General features: G+C 40.4%; 1 protein-coding gene across 3 annotated transcripts in view; it reads left to right on the top strand.

Annotated features, from left to right (window-relative positions):
• SPECC1 (sperm antigen with calponin homology and coiled-coil domains 1) overlaps positions 1-16310 on the top strand; it is a 174891-nt gene that overhangs the window by 99803 nt on the left and 58778 nt on the right. For all 3 annotated transcript variants that reach the window (XM_069481867.1, XM_069481868.1, XM_069481869.1), the window contains exons 8-10: positions 6429-6574; positions 7720-7820; positions 14459-14540. In XM_069481867.1, the coding sequence (XP_069337968.1) occupies positions 6429-6574; positions 7720-7820; positions 14459-14540 (329 nt within the window). The remainder of the gene's footprint in view (positions 1-6428; positions 6575-7719; positions 7821-14458; positions 14541-16310) is intronic.

A 16310-nucleotide genomic window follows, 5' to 3' on the forward strand; every position in this document is an offset into this window, starting at 1 on the left:
TTCATCCTACTTGCCGGGAGACACAGACGCTCAAACGGAGTGCAGAGTAGTGGGGGAGACTCATCTGTCTCCCGTTTCTCTGTTTGGTGGCACTGGAACGCAGAGCCGGCTTTCCGGTCCACCTTTGCTCGGCCAGTCGTCCATTTTCGGTACCTGCTGTGGGTCCTCCTGACCTGCCCTGTCCCTGCGCCCTTTGTGCCTAGATGACCCATCCTTGGCCACCTCGGACGTCAAACCTTCATAATCCCGATCCTTTGTGAGAAAGCCCTGCGTGCTCCTGGGCTTCCGGCGCCCGCCCCAGCCCCGGCCCGCTGTCTGGGGAACGTTACAGGGCCTTTCTTCCATCTCCCTTTTCTCTGGAAGGGACTGGGGAAAGTTCTTGGTATTGTCTTTCCATTTTCTCCCACTTACTCTCTGTGTAGCAGAAATTCTTCACAGTCTAAGCCTTGTAGATGATACCTGGCTACAAGATTTCTACCATTTGTTTCTTTAATTATTTTTGTTGGGATTTGTAGATTAAAAAACAAAGTGAGACTCTGTCTCAAAAAAAAAAAAAAATGCTTGTGTTCAAACTGACATCCTGTTTGTTGTGCTGTTACATGTGCTTATATTGAAATTGAAAGTGAAATTCACAAGGTACTGTTTGACACCTGAGGGAGTGCTTCATAATTTCTGTCTCACATTAGAGCGACACACTTCTTTTACATTTGTTTTGTGCAAAACAATAAGTATTTAGAGAAAATTACATGCCGGGTAGGGCACAGAATGAGCAGAGGCACAGAGGCTGGACATGAGAGGAACAAAGCTACCCCAACTGCCCTGATTCGATTAATTCACTCTGTATGCCTGTATCAAAGCATCACATGTACTTGTAAAAATATACAACTATTATGTATCCATAATAACTAAAAATTTTTAAAGATTTAAAAATTTTAAAAATGTTTAAAAAGGAAGAAAAGGAGCAAGGAAACTGTAGGTGGTTGGGCGTGCATTGGGAAAGCTAGGTGGGCGGGGGAAGTCACCGGGGATGGGCCTGTAGGGCACCAACAGAGCCTTGGGGCTGGGCTTCCTCGGTGTTCAGGAAAGAGCCCCGGCAGCAGGTGTAAGCCTGGGGTTGATGTGACCTGTCCTGTTTACAAATGTTAATCTGCCAATTGTGAAAGTGTGGTACATTGCGATATTTCCCAAAAAGAGTTAACCTTTGAGTACTTTGAAAATCATTATGTACAAGAGTTCACTTGGGGCCGGGCGCAGTGGCTCACGCCTGTAATCCTAGCACTCTGGGAGGCCAAGGCGGGCGGATTGTTTGAGCTCAGGAGTTCGAGACCAGCCTGAGCAAGAGCAAGACTCTGTCTCTACTAAAAATAGAAAAAAATGATTTGGACAGCTAAAAATATATATAGAAAAATTAGCCGGGCATGGTGGCGCATGCCTGTAGTCCCAGCTACTTGGGAGGCTGAGGCAGAAGGATTGCTTGAGCCCAGGAGTTTGAGGTTGCTGTGAGCTGGGCTGATGCCATGGCACTCACTCTAGCCCGGGCAACAGAGTGAGACTCTGTCTCAAAAAAAAAAAAAAAAAAAAAAGAGTTCACTTGAGCTTGGATCAAAATAGATGACGACACAAAGCATGTCTTGATGAAGTAAATGCTGTAGGTAATCACCAACATTTGAAGGATCTATTCTGTAACCAAACAAGGAAATCAACAAATTAGATTAAATAAAATTTTTAAAGGGAAAAGTAATTACAGACATGTATGTATCGATACGTTGAAATCGTAACAAGACGTGCAGGGGAGGCCGGCATTCAGTGAGGAGGGACATGTGTCTCGCTGCGGTCTGCGGAATGCCGCCTGCTCGAGTGTGGCCTGCCGTGTGCTCGTGCACAGGCAGTCTGGCCACCAGCCGTGGTTCTCAGGTATGGATTGTCACCTCGTAAGAGCAGGTCATTGCATAAGAATAGGAACACTGAAATAAATGTCGGTAGTATTTTTTCTTAAATATAGCTAAAATAAATTTTAAATACCATCAGCAATTTTTTTTTTTAGAACCTTTGTATGCCTCTCGTGGAACACTCATGCCTCATAGAAAGCCATGGCTGAACAGAGCTGGATTTACATCACTGAGTCACCATTTACAGGCCATGTCACCTTTGCCAAATTTTCCTCTAAAATAAGGGATAGTAACATATGTTTTGTGGAAAATTAAATTAGATAAATTAAGACACATGGTACTGGCATATACAGTGGAGTTGTACACATTTATTTTGATGAAATTCTTAGTTATTAGTATAGTTTTATATGGTGGGACCAGGTGGAAAAAATGCTTTGTTTTTGTCATTTTACATGTGGTCCCTAAACATGAAGCACCTATCTCATCTGAGATGCAACTAAAGAAAGCACAAACTATTAAATGCTGCAGGCTCCCCCCGCTGCGGCCTCCCAGAGTGCTAGGATTGCTGGCGGGAGCCACCGTGCCCAGCCTCAAGATTTGAGAATACTATCTGCAGAACTGATGCCTTAGCATAATTTAAAGAAGCAGGATGAAAATGAAGGTATCAGAGTTGAAGATTTGTTGTTTATTGTAGATACCATGTTGTAAGAAGTTGAAAATAAGGAGGAGGACAGCAATATGCCAGACTTTCAAGTGTTGCAAGCTATTGTCTCTCACTTGCAAAAATTATTTGATGTGCCTTCTTTAAATGAAGTCTATCCCTGAATGAATGACGTTTATAGAACTCTTAGAATTAGATAATGCATCCGCATCGTGTGTGCTGGTAAGCACAGCTGGAAAATTGTGTACGCTGATTAATGAGAATGTGAATGAGCAGGTTAAGCAGGTACTAGGCCTGAAGACCTCCAAAGCATCATCAACAAATTGAAGAACATGAGGAATTTTTCCCAGACTTTCAGGCATTTCCTAATGATCTACTCGAAATCTTAGATGTCGATGAGTCGGGTGCCACAGTACCTGCAGTAAAGAAGTTAAAAGTCCTTTCATACTGAAAACAGAGCAAATCATTCTTGCTGTGTAAATTGCATTCTTAACATTTTGTATTTTGTGGGATTGACCTTATTTTGAGACAAGGCTATAAAATGTATTTGCTCTTAGAATTCATCCCCTTAGTACTGGGTCATTCTCCATCTATATAATTTTTATTAACTGTGAGATTCTTATACAGAAATAGTTGCTAAGGTAATTAAAGTAGTAAATTAATTTAAGATCCCTTAATCATATCTTAAGCAATTCTTGAGAGCTTAAAATTTAAGGTTGTTTTAAAGTAGAGTTTGTGAGTAAAAGGGGAACCCAGGGAGAGAGATTGCAAGTAATTTCAGGACATAGGGACCTTTGGGCTCAGGGCAAAAGGCATGCCAATGGCTAGGTCCAGCCGCTAGCAAGCTGCTGCGCTCCTGGCAGGGATTAATTGGCACATTCTGTTAAGATGTACCTCGCAGCAGTTGCCCTTTCAAAGCAGGAGGGAGAAAAGGAAGAAAGAAAAAATGTTTTATCATTTATGTTAGGGTAGGAAATGAATCATGGGGTAAAATAGATGAGTAGTCCTAGTAAAAAAAAAAAAAAAAGGTCTTTTTTCTAATCTTGATGTAATGCACTTTTTTAATAAGCACATGAGATCTTAAATAAAATTTTGTAAAGAATTTCCAAAAAAATTTGTAAAAAACAAATGCTCTAGGGAAAACTAACAAGTTAGACTTATTGAAAGATAGTATGTTTGTATACAGTTGTATTTACAAAACCATGTAAGCTGTACTTGGGGTAACTTAAGGGACTTTCAAGGCTTATTTGACTATATGTGTGATTTTTGTTTTACAAGTTGACTTTAGAACCTAACATCAGCCTTAGAGGCCATAGCTAGACTTGAACAAATATTTAACCAGTGGTGGTACCTTGCAGTTTTTCTCTCATTCAGTGAATCTGCTAAGGTATGCCTGGCAGTATGTGTAAATATTTCTTAATATCCTTTATAGAATACAGAGTTTTTATTCATTGAAACAGAGTAAATGTAATACTTCCTTTATTGCTGGGGCTGTTACTGGTTGATCCCAAACAATTCTAAGGCGGCTGGTGCAAGGAATTTCAAGCTTATTTGTGATTAAAGTACATACTGATAAAACCAATAGTATTCTTAATAACTGTTTTCTATGGTTTTTCAATTCAGGCTTTGTTTTGTGAATCCCTCTTATACACACACTCTAATCGCTGTTATATAATATGGTGGGTATTTAGCAGATATTTCTCTAATCTACTTAATAATGCAGTGTTTTCTCATACTGACTGTTATTGTTCCAGCCAAGCAGTCTGATTGTTTGAAGTATTGTCTTTGGATAACTGAAGGCAGGAGCACTGGAAATTGATTCTGTGGCCTTGCTATTTTCCTATGAAGTCTAAGTGAGTCTATTTGTCATTTGATATTTTGAATCACAAAGAAACTTAGATAACTGAAAGGAATACCTCCGCAGAATGTAGGATTCTCCATTTTATTCTTACTAAATTATCAAAGAACGAAATGAAAATGAGTTCTTTAAAATGATCTTCCTTGGAGGCCCCTTGGTGCCCAGCCGTGTCAATGGGCAGGTGAGAAGGTGGCCCACCCCGTTTGTTGGTGGCCTTCCTGAGAATGGCTGGCACAGAAGTAGGAGATTTTTTTTCTGCCCAGACCTAACCTGATTCCTTCTCTTTCTGCTTATTACCACCTGACCTCATACTTCACACTGTGTATAACACAAAGGGGAACATATGAAAACCAATTCCTTTCAATAAAGCTTTAAAAAAAAATTTTAAACCCATTCCTCTGCAATTTCTGAAATGCCTGATAGTTTCTTCCAAAGAAATTTTCAGCTTACTGGTTTTATTTCCATTCACACCAAAGGGTTGTGGGGTCAGGAGTGTAGAACAGGGTGGTTTAAGTGTTTTAAGTTCTGTTTCATTTAAATTTCTTCTATTCATGTTGATCATAGCAACAGAAGAAAGCTTGGAAAACTAAGGACAAGTAAATTCAACCATAGAAGCTTATGAGTAGCTAGATTAATTTCAAAAAGATCAGTAAATAAATATTTTAAACTTCCACTGACCTTATTAAAATATACTTCCAGAAACATTCTGTTTGAACTAGTCTCATAAATTAGTCATCTTGCAAAACAGCTATGGCAATATGATATAATGAAAAGAATAGTGATTTAGCAATCAGAAGATTGGGAGTTCTTGTTTTGGCTCATTCACAGGGAGATTAAATGACACGCTAAAGTCCCCCAATGAGGAAGCCATACATGAGAGGATTGAGTCAGATGGTCTATCCTAAAAGACTTTCTGTGAGTCTGTGCTTGAATTTAGAAACCATGTAAGCTGTGCTTTTGTGAATACAGCTGTATACAAACATACCATCCTTCAATAAGTCTAATATTTTAGTTTTCCCTACAGCGTTTAATAGTTTGCTCTTTCTTTAGTTGCATCTCAGAAGAAATAGCTGCTTTACATTTAGGGGCCACATTTAAAACAACACAAGCAAAGCATGAAGAACGTACCAGGAAATGTGGGTGAGAGTAAAAGCTTCGCCTTATGCAAAATTGCAGTGTTGTTTTAGAGTACTGTTATCATTCTTACTCGTAGAGGGCAAAGAGTATGCAAGTCAGGATTCTGTTGTATATAATAGATCATGCTCAGTTGGCTTAGGTGGAAAGGTGTTAAATGACTTGAAAGAATGGTTGTCAGGGCTGAGCTTCCAGGAACAGCTCCCAAAGCCCCGACACAGAACTGGACCACCAGGGAAGCTGCTGCCTCCACCAGGACAGAAGCCTTAGAATCAGGAAGCTGTTGGTCCAGTTGGAAAGCTACCACTGCAGTGACCAGCACCAGAAGCATCTGTCTCTGCTACAGTCTCTGGGAGCACAGTGACCGCCCTGCGCCCTGCCTCTCTTCCCCCCGACTCAGGGCCCACTCCAGATCTTGCCCAGGTCTTTCTGCCTGGTGGAGCTATCACATCTGAAGTTCTAGCTGCAGGAGAGTCCTGAGATTTCATCTTTCTAACCTCTGTATGCCACATGGGGTTTGGAGCACATGTTGACAGACCAATCCATTGTACCTACCATTTGATAGTAAGCTAATATTTATGATAAATAACATTTTTTTTTTTTACAATTTATAGAATAAACACACATACTTTTTATTTAGAGTGAATGTCTAGTTACTCTGCATATAAAAACATTATTTCTGGCTATTTTCCTTAAAACATTTCTTAAAAATTGAGAGCAATACCTATGTTATTTCTGAAAGATGCAAAGCTGATAGAGAAAACAAGATTTTAAATTTAGGATTCTCCTTCCAGCTTTGTTTATTTTCTCCACATCAGTTCTGTTTCCATCTGTGTCTTTTCCCCATCCTCCACCTTTTCAATCTGATTTGTTCTTTACTGTGCAGACCTGTGGATGAAGAGCCAGAGTCCCCTGAGGTCGATGCTCCTGGCCGGTGGCACGGCGTCTACGTTAGCAGAGCCTCGCCAGCGCCTGCAGAGTCTGCAACCACTGTTAAGTCACTTATCAAGTCATTTGACTTGGGCCGCCCAGGTATTTACTCATTGTTTTCTGTAAGCAAAGCTCCAAGTTCAAACCAGGCCTGACATATCAGGCCTGTCTCCACTCCACACTGGCCCCAAGTTGACAGAACCACAAGGGCTCCCTCTAGATCGTACCACGTGCAGCCACAGTCTGCAGGAGCCTGGTGAGGCTCCAGGGAGGCAGTGAGTCTGGCTCACAGCTGATACAAACACAGCCACCTCTTTCTCTCGACCTCCTCCCCCGCTCCCGTTCCTTGCCACCTTCCTTTCCCTCCTCTTACAGCCGTTAAATTCTGGTCACTACCATTTGCCTTCTTCCCATCTCGGGAATTATCAGGGTCACCAGAGGCCTCATCTCCTTGGAAATGAGGCATCAATCCTGTGTGTACATCAGGCCCTCTTTGGACCTCTGGCCATCGCCATCTTGCAATCTGCTGCTAGACTGTTTTCCACCTGGTCCAATATGTGACCACCTGTACTGATCTGTCACTCCTGATCTTGGTGCATCCCCAGCCTTTGCTGGAAATGTCTGGCTGACTCACAGTTCCCCTTCAGTTGTGCTTATCTACATATTTGAGAAAAATGCACATCTGTACTTTATACATATACTCTACACACATAAATATAGTAAATAGGAGAAACAGGGTGTGCATCCAAATAACAATGTCTGTATTACCTTGACCACAACAAATATGCTATTGTGTCAGAAGACTGGAGTAAAAGCTAATCCTAAAATGTGCCTGCTTGTCTCTGCTGAAATAGTTGCAGCTAAATTAGATTAAGATTAGACTACACATATGGAAAGACATGAAAGCCCAGTGAGTTAATCTGTGGAGATGGGAAATGAATGAACTGTAATAGTTTGTACAAGAACTTTCTTGTTTCTTCCTCTTGTAGGTACCTCATTATATATGCATTTTCTGTTTTCTTGGTTATCCTATACCTAAGACTTACCCTCACTCAGCTAACTCCTTCCCTCTCATTTCCCCAATTCAACTCTAGTCCGGAGTAGAAAAGGATAATAGAGTAAATGTTATACTAAACATCATGGGATACTTTTTTAAGTCACCAAACTAGTAACAACAAATCAAGAATTATTATTTGCTATTTTGAACTGGAACAATATATGAATGTTACCATCTCCTTTCTTGGCAGGTGGAGCTGGACAGAATATTGGTGTTCATAAGACCCCCAGAAGCCTCCTAAGTGGAATACCAGTGAGGACCACTCCGGCGGCTGCTGTCTCTCCAATGCAGGTAGTAGACAAGCCACAGAAAGAACCGCTGCTTGTGGATTGTTGTGTATCCCTCTAGATGTGTTTCTTTACACATATTTGTGTGTGTGTGTGGAGAGAGTGTATGTGTCTGTTTTGTAAATTGGATTACACTCACATTATTCTGACGCTTTGTCATTGTAATATAAGCTCTGTGAGGGCAGGGATTTTTGTTTATTTTGCTTGCTATCATATCTCTTGTCTAAAACAGTGGCTGGCACATTGTCATAACATAGTAGAAGCTCAATAAACATTTGTTGAAGGAATGAAGGAATATTTTAGAGACATCTTTAAATGTCAATAGTTGGAGAAATAATTCATTTTTTAACGGCTACATAATATGTGGTGATTTATTTAGCCACTTTTCTATTGATGGACAGTTATGTTGTTTTGGATCTAACTTATTACAAAAACAATACAGTGAAGATCCTTGTACACATTTTTGACCACTGAAGGGCCTATTTCTGTATAAGGGTGTATCAAGATTCATTTGCAAATATCAAAAATCACTGTAGTTAAGCAGAAAGGAATTTAATAGAGGGGATTTGGTACTGGAAGGGCCGGAGGAAAAGGCTCTAGTATGCACAGAACTTCCAGGAAAGGTTCCCAGAACATCTCAAAGTTGGCCCATTGAAGGAGCTTTTATTTCCACAAGAATCAGGAAGACGTTCTCTAGCTGTTTGCCTGGGACTACCACTTCTGTCAAGATCTAGGATCGGCTTCAGGTCCACACTGCAACACGTGCAGTCCATGCCAGCAGAATGCATGCTCTGTGCCCCACCTCATGTTACCCAGAAAGCTATGGAACAGACACCAGAACCTCTACTCCCCTGCCACAGAAGAGCAAATGCCTTCATAGCCACGCTTGCCAGTAGAAGCTACAGAAAAGTGGCCTTATACTCCCATGCATGTTCCAGATCTTCTGAGAGTGGGCCTGTTTGATGGAAGCTAGGTCGCTTGATGAACCAAGCTTTAAGGGAGTTTGGCAAATATACCCTTTAGCTTTCCAGTCGCTTATAATTCAGTAAATTACCCTACAAAGAGACCAGAATAGAGTTGAGTGAGCCAGTCCTGAGATCTGCCACAAATTGATTCCTAGAAAAAGGAAATGGATTTGCTGTATCCTGGAATGTTGAAAAACTTGATAGACACATTGCCCTTCGATTTATACTTCACTCACAATATATAAAATACTACTTTCCCAGAAGCTTGACATTATTTATAAATGTTGAGGATTGAACTGATATCTTGTGAAACAATGATATCTTGTTTTACTTTGTTCATTGATAAGGTTGAGCACTCCGTAATGTGTTCATAGGACATTTATATATCTTTTGTGTATTTTTGAACGCTTATATACTTTGCCTATATTTCTTTTGAGGTGTTGGTCTTGTTCCTATTTGTAAGACATCTTGATATATTATGCTTTTCAACTTTATTTTCATATGTATTATATTTTCTCTGTTATCTTTTAACTTTGTTTATAGCTATTTTTTACTTAAGAGAAATTTTACATTTTTGTGTTCAGTGTTTTCCTTTATAACTTTAAGGGTTTTTGTTTCCTGCTTTAAAATGTCTTTCTAGCTATTAGATTATTAAAATATTATCCATTAATATCTCCAAGGAGCCTTTTATTTGTTTAGTCTTAAAACCCACAGAAACTTGGATTTGGATTTAGGTGATCTTCCCCTATTTTAACTACCTTCTAGAAGCAGAAGTAATTCTTTGGAGGAAGAATTAAATCATCTAGAATCTCAAATTATATCCACATTTTTTCAAAATACAGTGTCATGTAGAGGAAAAAAAAACCAAGAAAACAAAAACAAAACCAAGCAAACAACTAGAAAATACCAAATGATGAAAACCCAAAATAAAAAAATAGGCAATAGAAACAGACACAGGAGGTCCAGATGTTGATATTATTAGACATGGACTTTAAGACAACTGAGATTAATTCATTCAAGAAAATAAATGACAAGGTGGAGAATTTCATCAGAAAACCACAATCTATAAAAAAAGACTCCATTAGAAATTCTGTAACTTAAAAATAAAGTACCTGAATTAAAGACTCAACAAAGTTTAACTGCCTATATTTCTACTGACCTGTCTTCTTAAGCCTCTCTTAGTGTAGAAATACCTAAACCGAAACACAGAGAAAAAGAAGGATAGGAAATGGAGAAAAGGATATAAGAGACACATGGGAGGAAGTGGAAAGATCTAGTGTATAATTGGAGTCCCCCAAAGTAGGGGGGAAAAAGACAGGGCAGAAGCACTTTGGAAGAGATAACGTCCAAGAATTTCCCAAACTGATAAAAGGTGTCAGGCCTCAGAGTCAAGAAACAGCATAAACCCCAAGCAAGATAAGCACAGAGAAAATCACACCTAGACATGTTAGGTTAAAACTGCTGGAAAGGAAAGAGAAAGCATTCTAAAAGCACCCAAAGGAAGAAAAGACACCTTGATGTCAAGGAGCAAGAGCAAAGCTGACAGCGGCCTCCTCAACCACAGTGATGGGAGCCAGATGACAATGTGGTGGCATCTGCAAAGTGCTGAAAGATATAACTGCTTTCTTAGAATGCTATAGTAGGGAAAATAGCCTTCAAAGGTGAACACAAAAGGTAGATACTCTCGGTCAAATAAAAAAAGATTTTTTAACTAGCATACTTACAGTGAAGAGACTATCAAAAGAGGTTCTGTGTGAAGTTTGTTCTTTTAAAGACTATTTTTTTTATTTCAGCATATTATGGTGGTACAAAAGTTTACCTTACGTATATTGCCCTTGCCCCCTCACCCCCCCAATCAGAGCTTCAAGCGTGTCCATCCCCTAGACAGTGCGTATCGCACTCATTATGTATATATGCACCCATCCCCTACCCCCCACATCTGCCTGACACCCAATTGGTGTTATTCGCAAATGTGCACTTAGGTGATGATCAGGGAAACCAATTTGACTGTGAGTACATGTGATACTTATTTTTCCATTCTTAGGATACTTCACTTAGTAGAATGGGTTCTAGCTCTGTCCAGGAAAATACAAGAGGTGCAATATCACCATTGTTTCTTATAGCTGAGTAGTACTCCGTGGTATACATGTACCATGTTTTATTAATCCACTCATGTATTGATGGGCACTTGGGTTATTTCCACATCTTTGCAATTGTGAATTGTGCTGCTATAAACATTCGAGTGCAGATGACTTTATTATAGAGTGTCTTTTGTTCTTTTGGGTAGATGCCCAGTAATGGGATTGCTGGATCAAATGGTAGGTCTACTTGTATCTGTTTAAGGTATCTCCATATTGCTTTCCACAGAGGTTGCACTAGTTTGCAGTCCCACCAGCAGTATATGATTGTTCCTGTCTCTCTGCATCCACGCCAACATATATTATTTTGGGACTTTTTGATAAAGGCCATTCTCACTGGAGTTAAGTGATATCTCATTGTGGTTTTGATTTGCATTTCCCTGATGATTAGAGATGTTGAGCATTTTTTCATATGTTTGTTGGCCATTCTTCTGTCTTCTTTTGAAAAGTTTCTATTGATGTCCTTTGCCCACTTTTTGATAGGGTTATTTGATTTTTTCTTGCTGATTTTCCTGAGTTCTAAATAGATTCTAGTTATCAGTCCTTTATCGGATGTGTAGCGTGTGAAAATTTTTTCCCATTCTGTAGGTTGTCTGTTTGCTCTCATGACAGTTTCTTAAAGACTATTAAAGTTGATGAACCTTTGGCAAGACTGCTACAAAGAAAAGAAAAGGCATAAATTACCTATATCAGGAATTTTAAAAGAGGAACAGCACTTAAGATCCCATAGTCTTTTTTTTTTTTTTTTGAGACAGAGTCTCACTCTGTTGCCCGGGCTAGAGTGCCATGGCGTCAGCCTAGCTCATAACAACCTTAAACTCCTGGGCTCAAATGATCCTCCTACCTCAGCCTCCTGAGTAGCTGGGGCTGCAAGCACACACCACCATGCCTGTATAATCTCTCTTTCTTTGTAGAGACAGGGTCTCACTCTTGCTTAGGCTACGGTCAAACCACTGAGCTCAAGCTGTCCTCCCCCATCAGCCTCCCAGAGTGAGCACCCAGCCCCCATAGTCATTAAAGCAATGATAAGATATTTATAAATTACTACTTTGTGCTAATTAATTAGATAATATTGATGAAATGGTCAAAATCTTAGAAAAACATAACTTACTAAACTGACTTAAGAAAAAGTAGTAGAAAAATCTCAGAGAGTCTATAATTTAAATCTTTTCCTCAAAGGAAATGCCAGGCCCAGATGGCTTCGACGTGAAGCTTCCCAAACATTTAATGATGAAATAACATCAGTCTTACATAAATTCATACAGAGACTAGAAAAAGACTTAGATAAAGGGGTAAACCTTCTCAACTCATTTTAAGAGGCCAGCATAGCTTTGATAACTAGTTATGGCAAGGACATTAAAAAAACACAAAAAAGTAAAAGGTCAATCTCTCTTATGAACCTCCATGCAGAAATCCTGAACAAAATCATGGCAAACCAAATTCAGAGATACATGAAAACGATCATATCAAGTCAGGTTTATTCTAGGAATGCATGATTATTTTCACTACTGAAAACAATCAAAGTAATTAACTACGTCAACAAAGGTAGAAAAAGCACATGGTCATTCCAGCAGATGGCAGGAAGATGTATTTGATAAACACCTTTTCTTGATGAAAATTCTTAGAAAACTAGGAAGAAAAGGGAAATTCTCTAATCTGATGAAGGGTCTGTGTTATGTATCTGCAGCAGACATCATGCTTAATGGTGAAATACTGGACGCTTTCCCACAAGACTATGAATGGGACAAGGATGCCCTATACTGTCACTTTTATTCAGCTGAATAACTTGAAAAGCAAGATTGAAAAATACTTTTGAAAACTGTGTACCACAACAATTGTATGTGGGGACATGAGTAAATTGTATCCTGCTTAATATGATGTGGAGTAGGGCCCCTAAAAGAACGAACGCTCCAGAAAGTCCCAAATGGCCCCACTCCTACATGGGCACAGACAGCATTGTTCCTCATACTACTGTCGACACCAACACCAATGCCAGTGTTAGTAGAGGCCAGACTCTATTTTGACTGTTCTGAATGGCTTTAACTCATTTAATCCTCCTTACAGCCCTCTGGGGAAGGTACTGTTGGTGTCACTGACATTTTATACCTAACAGATAGAGAAAAGAAAGCACAGAGAGTTGAGCAGCCCAGAGTCACACAGCCGGGGGTGGCAGTCTGGCTGCAGAGCCACGTGCTTGCCTCTGTGTCGTGTGGCCTCATATGGGGCTCTCATGTGAGTGTGTCACATGGTGGGCACTGCAGTGATCTCCAAGATACGTTAAGTGAAAAAAGCAAAATAGTAGGGAAAATAATGTAAACTTTTGTGTTTTTATAAAAACAGGATTTTTTTTTTAAAGTTTGTCTTTTAACATCATACTCACTTGCATTCTGAAATGCTTTTTTTTATTGTGGTAAGAAACATAACATGAAATCTACCCTCTTAATAAATCTTTAAGTGCACAATACATTGGTGTTAGCTGTAAGCACAACCTGGCACAGCAGATCTTGCAGAGCCGAAACTGCACTGAGCAACTCCCCCTCGCCCCGCCCCAGCGCCCCGCCCCATCGCCCCGCCCCATCGCTCCTCCCCCTCGCCCCGCCCCTCGCCCCGCCCCATCGCCCCGCCCCTCGCCCCGCCCCCTCCTCCAGCAGCCGCCATTCTGCTTTCTGCTCCCATGAGTCTGACGGCTTTAGATCCTCATGTAAGTACAGTCACGCGGCATTTGTCCTTCTGTGACTGGCCTGTTTGACTTAGCATAATGTCTTCAAGGCTCATTGATGTTGTAACGTGACAGGATTTCCTTCCTCTTAAAGCCTAAATAATATTCCACTGTACGGATATCCCACATTTTTCTTTATCCATTCATCGGTTAACGGACATTTAGGTTGTTTCCACCTCTTGGTTTTTGTGAATAATGATGCAATGAACATGAGAGTACAAATATCTCTTTGAGATCCTGTTTTCAGTTTTTTTGGATAAATACCTAGACGTGGGATTGCTGGATCATATGGTAGTTCTATTTTTAATTTTTTGAGGAACTTCCGTACTGTTTTCCATAATGGCTGCACCGTTGTACATTCCCACCAGCAGTGCACAAGGGTTTCAATTTCTCCACCTCCTCACCAGCCTTTGTTGTTTTCTGGTTTTGGTGATGGCCTTCTTAACAAGTATGAGGTGGTATCACATTGTGGTTTTGGCTTGCATTTTCCTGTTGATTCGTGATGTTGAATGTCTTCTCATATACCTGTTGGCCATTTAAAAAACAGTATTTTTAAACACATCCTTGAGCATACATAGAATATTCCAGGAAGGAGATCCACAAAGCTGATTAATAATGGTCACCCTTGGGGAGAAGAACTGGGGAGGAAAAAGAGACTTTCTTTTTACCACTTGCCCTTTTTATTACCTATTCAAATAAATAATTTAAAAGCCCCGCTGGTGATTCTGCTGTGCTTAAGAACTGTTGCATGCACACCTGTGTTTATGCTGTTCTTGACGTCACAAGCTCACCGTGCGGGTGTGCCCTTTGCTTTTTATAGAGACATTCAACTTACAGCAATGCACGGCCAGCCAGCAAAGGCGTGACTCAGCGCTTGGATCTACCTGACCTTGCCCTCTCAGGTAAACTGCCTTGAACAGGAAATGCTCATGACTTAATTCGTGTGTGCGTGTGGGGGGGGGGGCAGGGCGGGGGTGGAGTTAACTTTTCATTTCTTTGCATGAACCTGAGCTTAGAAAAATAATCAGTGACATTTATTCCAAGAGATTTCAGCCCTTAAATGCACGATTCAGCAGTGCCCTCAACAAAAGGAAAAAGCACCTCCTGCTAGCTGCACTTATCAGCGTGCTAGTGCTAGGGGGAAAGGCCAAACTTTGTTGTTTTTTAAAATTGAATCTCAAGAGAATATTTTCTAATCTTTAAAAAATAACTATTTCAGGGAAAAAAAATCTTATCTGATTTTGAATTTGTCCACTACTTCCACAGTTCTTAAAAGATGTTATAGACGTTACTCTTATATTTTAAAGGATGGTGAAATCAGATTACTTCAAAATGATGCATCACAAAGTCATGAGAAAGAAGCAGTTGTGAGAATGGAAGCCCAGGGCTTAAGTCCCAGCTGTCTTATACTAAATATGGGAACAGTATTTCCATTCTTGCCTGTGAAATGGAGCTAATACACTCTAGCATGTCTGCCTCCCCCAGTGGTTGAAAGGATTGAGCAAAATAATAGTTTGTAATTTATAATTCTATATAAATAAAAGATTATCACAAAAAAAGATACCTTTTTCTTTGACTAGAATCCTCTTATTGATATACCTTTTTTTTTTTCTTGAAACAGAGGCTCTGTCACTCGGGCTGGAGTACATTGAGGTGATCATAGTTCACTGTAACCTCAAATTCCTGGGCTCAAGCAATCCTCCTTCCTTTAGCCTCCTGAGTAGCTGGGACTACAGGCACATGCCACCACACCTGGCTAAGTTTTTATAGAGATGAGATCTCCCCGTGTTGCCCAGGCTGGTCTCGAACTCCCAGGCTCAAGCGATCCTCCTGCCTTGGCCTCCCAAGGTGCTGGGGTTACAGGTGTGAGCCACCACTCCCTGCCCATACAGTATTTTTTAAAAAATTCAGATCCTGCTCATAAAGTCGTGGTTGTAGTCAGCAGCCCTCACTCATCGTGTTTGGTGTCGTGCTGCACCTCCCACGCTGATAGCTGACAATTAAGGGGGGGATGCAGGAGCAGGTCCTCTTGGCTCGAGTCTTGGCACTGCCATTCACGTTACTCCACCTCTCTGGGCTTTGGTTTCCCCATCTCTAACACAGGAATAATCCTACCTGCCTCGTAGGATTGTTTCAAGGATTCAGTTAACACGTTGAAAGCACTTAGAACGCGGCTGGGTGTGGTGAGCACCGGAGAAGTGTTTGCTGCTGTTGTCTTGCCTACTCTTCTCTGCAGAACAAAGAGAACAGTGGCACTGTCAGCCTTGTAGAACATTAAAGCCGTCCAGAGTGTATGCCGTGGGCACCATGTGTGTGTCTGTGTGGTCACTGTTAGGGAACAAAAATGGCAGAAGCAACATTGAGTGAACTATTTATTTACTGGTGCCCATAGGAAGGAGAGACAGCCCAAAATCTAGATCACATAGACAGAAATTCTTTTGTTCTAAGTATAAAACAAAATTTCTGACCTTATCTCCAAAAAAAAAAAAAGTCTACATTGTTATATGGATAAAAAGAAAATCCAACTGTACTTCTTTCAGATGACGGTCAAACACGGGCAGGTTTGTTCTTAAAATAGTTGTTTCTCTGAGGCAAGTTTTCCTTGCAAATCTTGTTTGCATTTTCATGGCATTAAATAAGGATTTTAGACTTAGATAAACACTGACATTGAG

The sequence above is a fragment of the Eulemur rufifrons genome, chromosome 9 (genome assembly GCF_041146395.1).
Source record: "Eulemur rufifrons isolate Redbay chromosome 9, OSU_ERuf_1, whole genome shotgun sequence".
Classification (NCBI taxonomy): domain Eukaryota; kingdom Metazoa; phylum Chordata; class Mammalia; order Primates; family Lemuridae; genus Eulemur; species Eulemur rufifrons.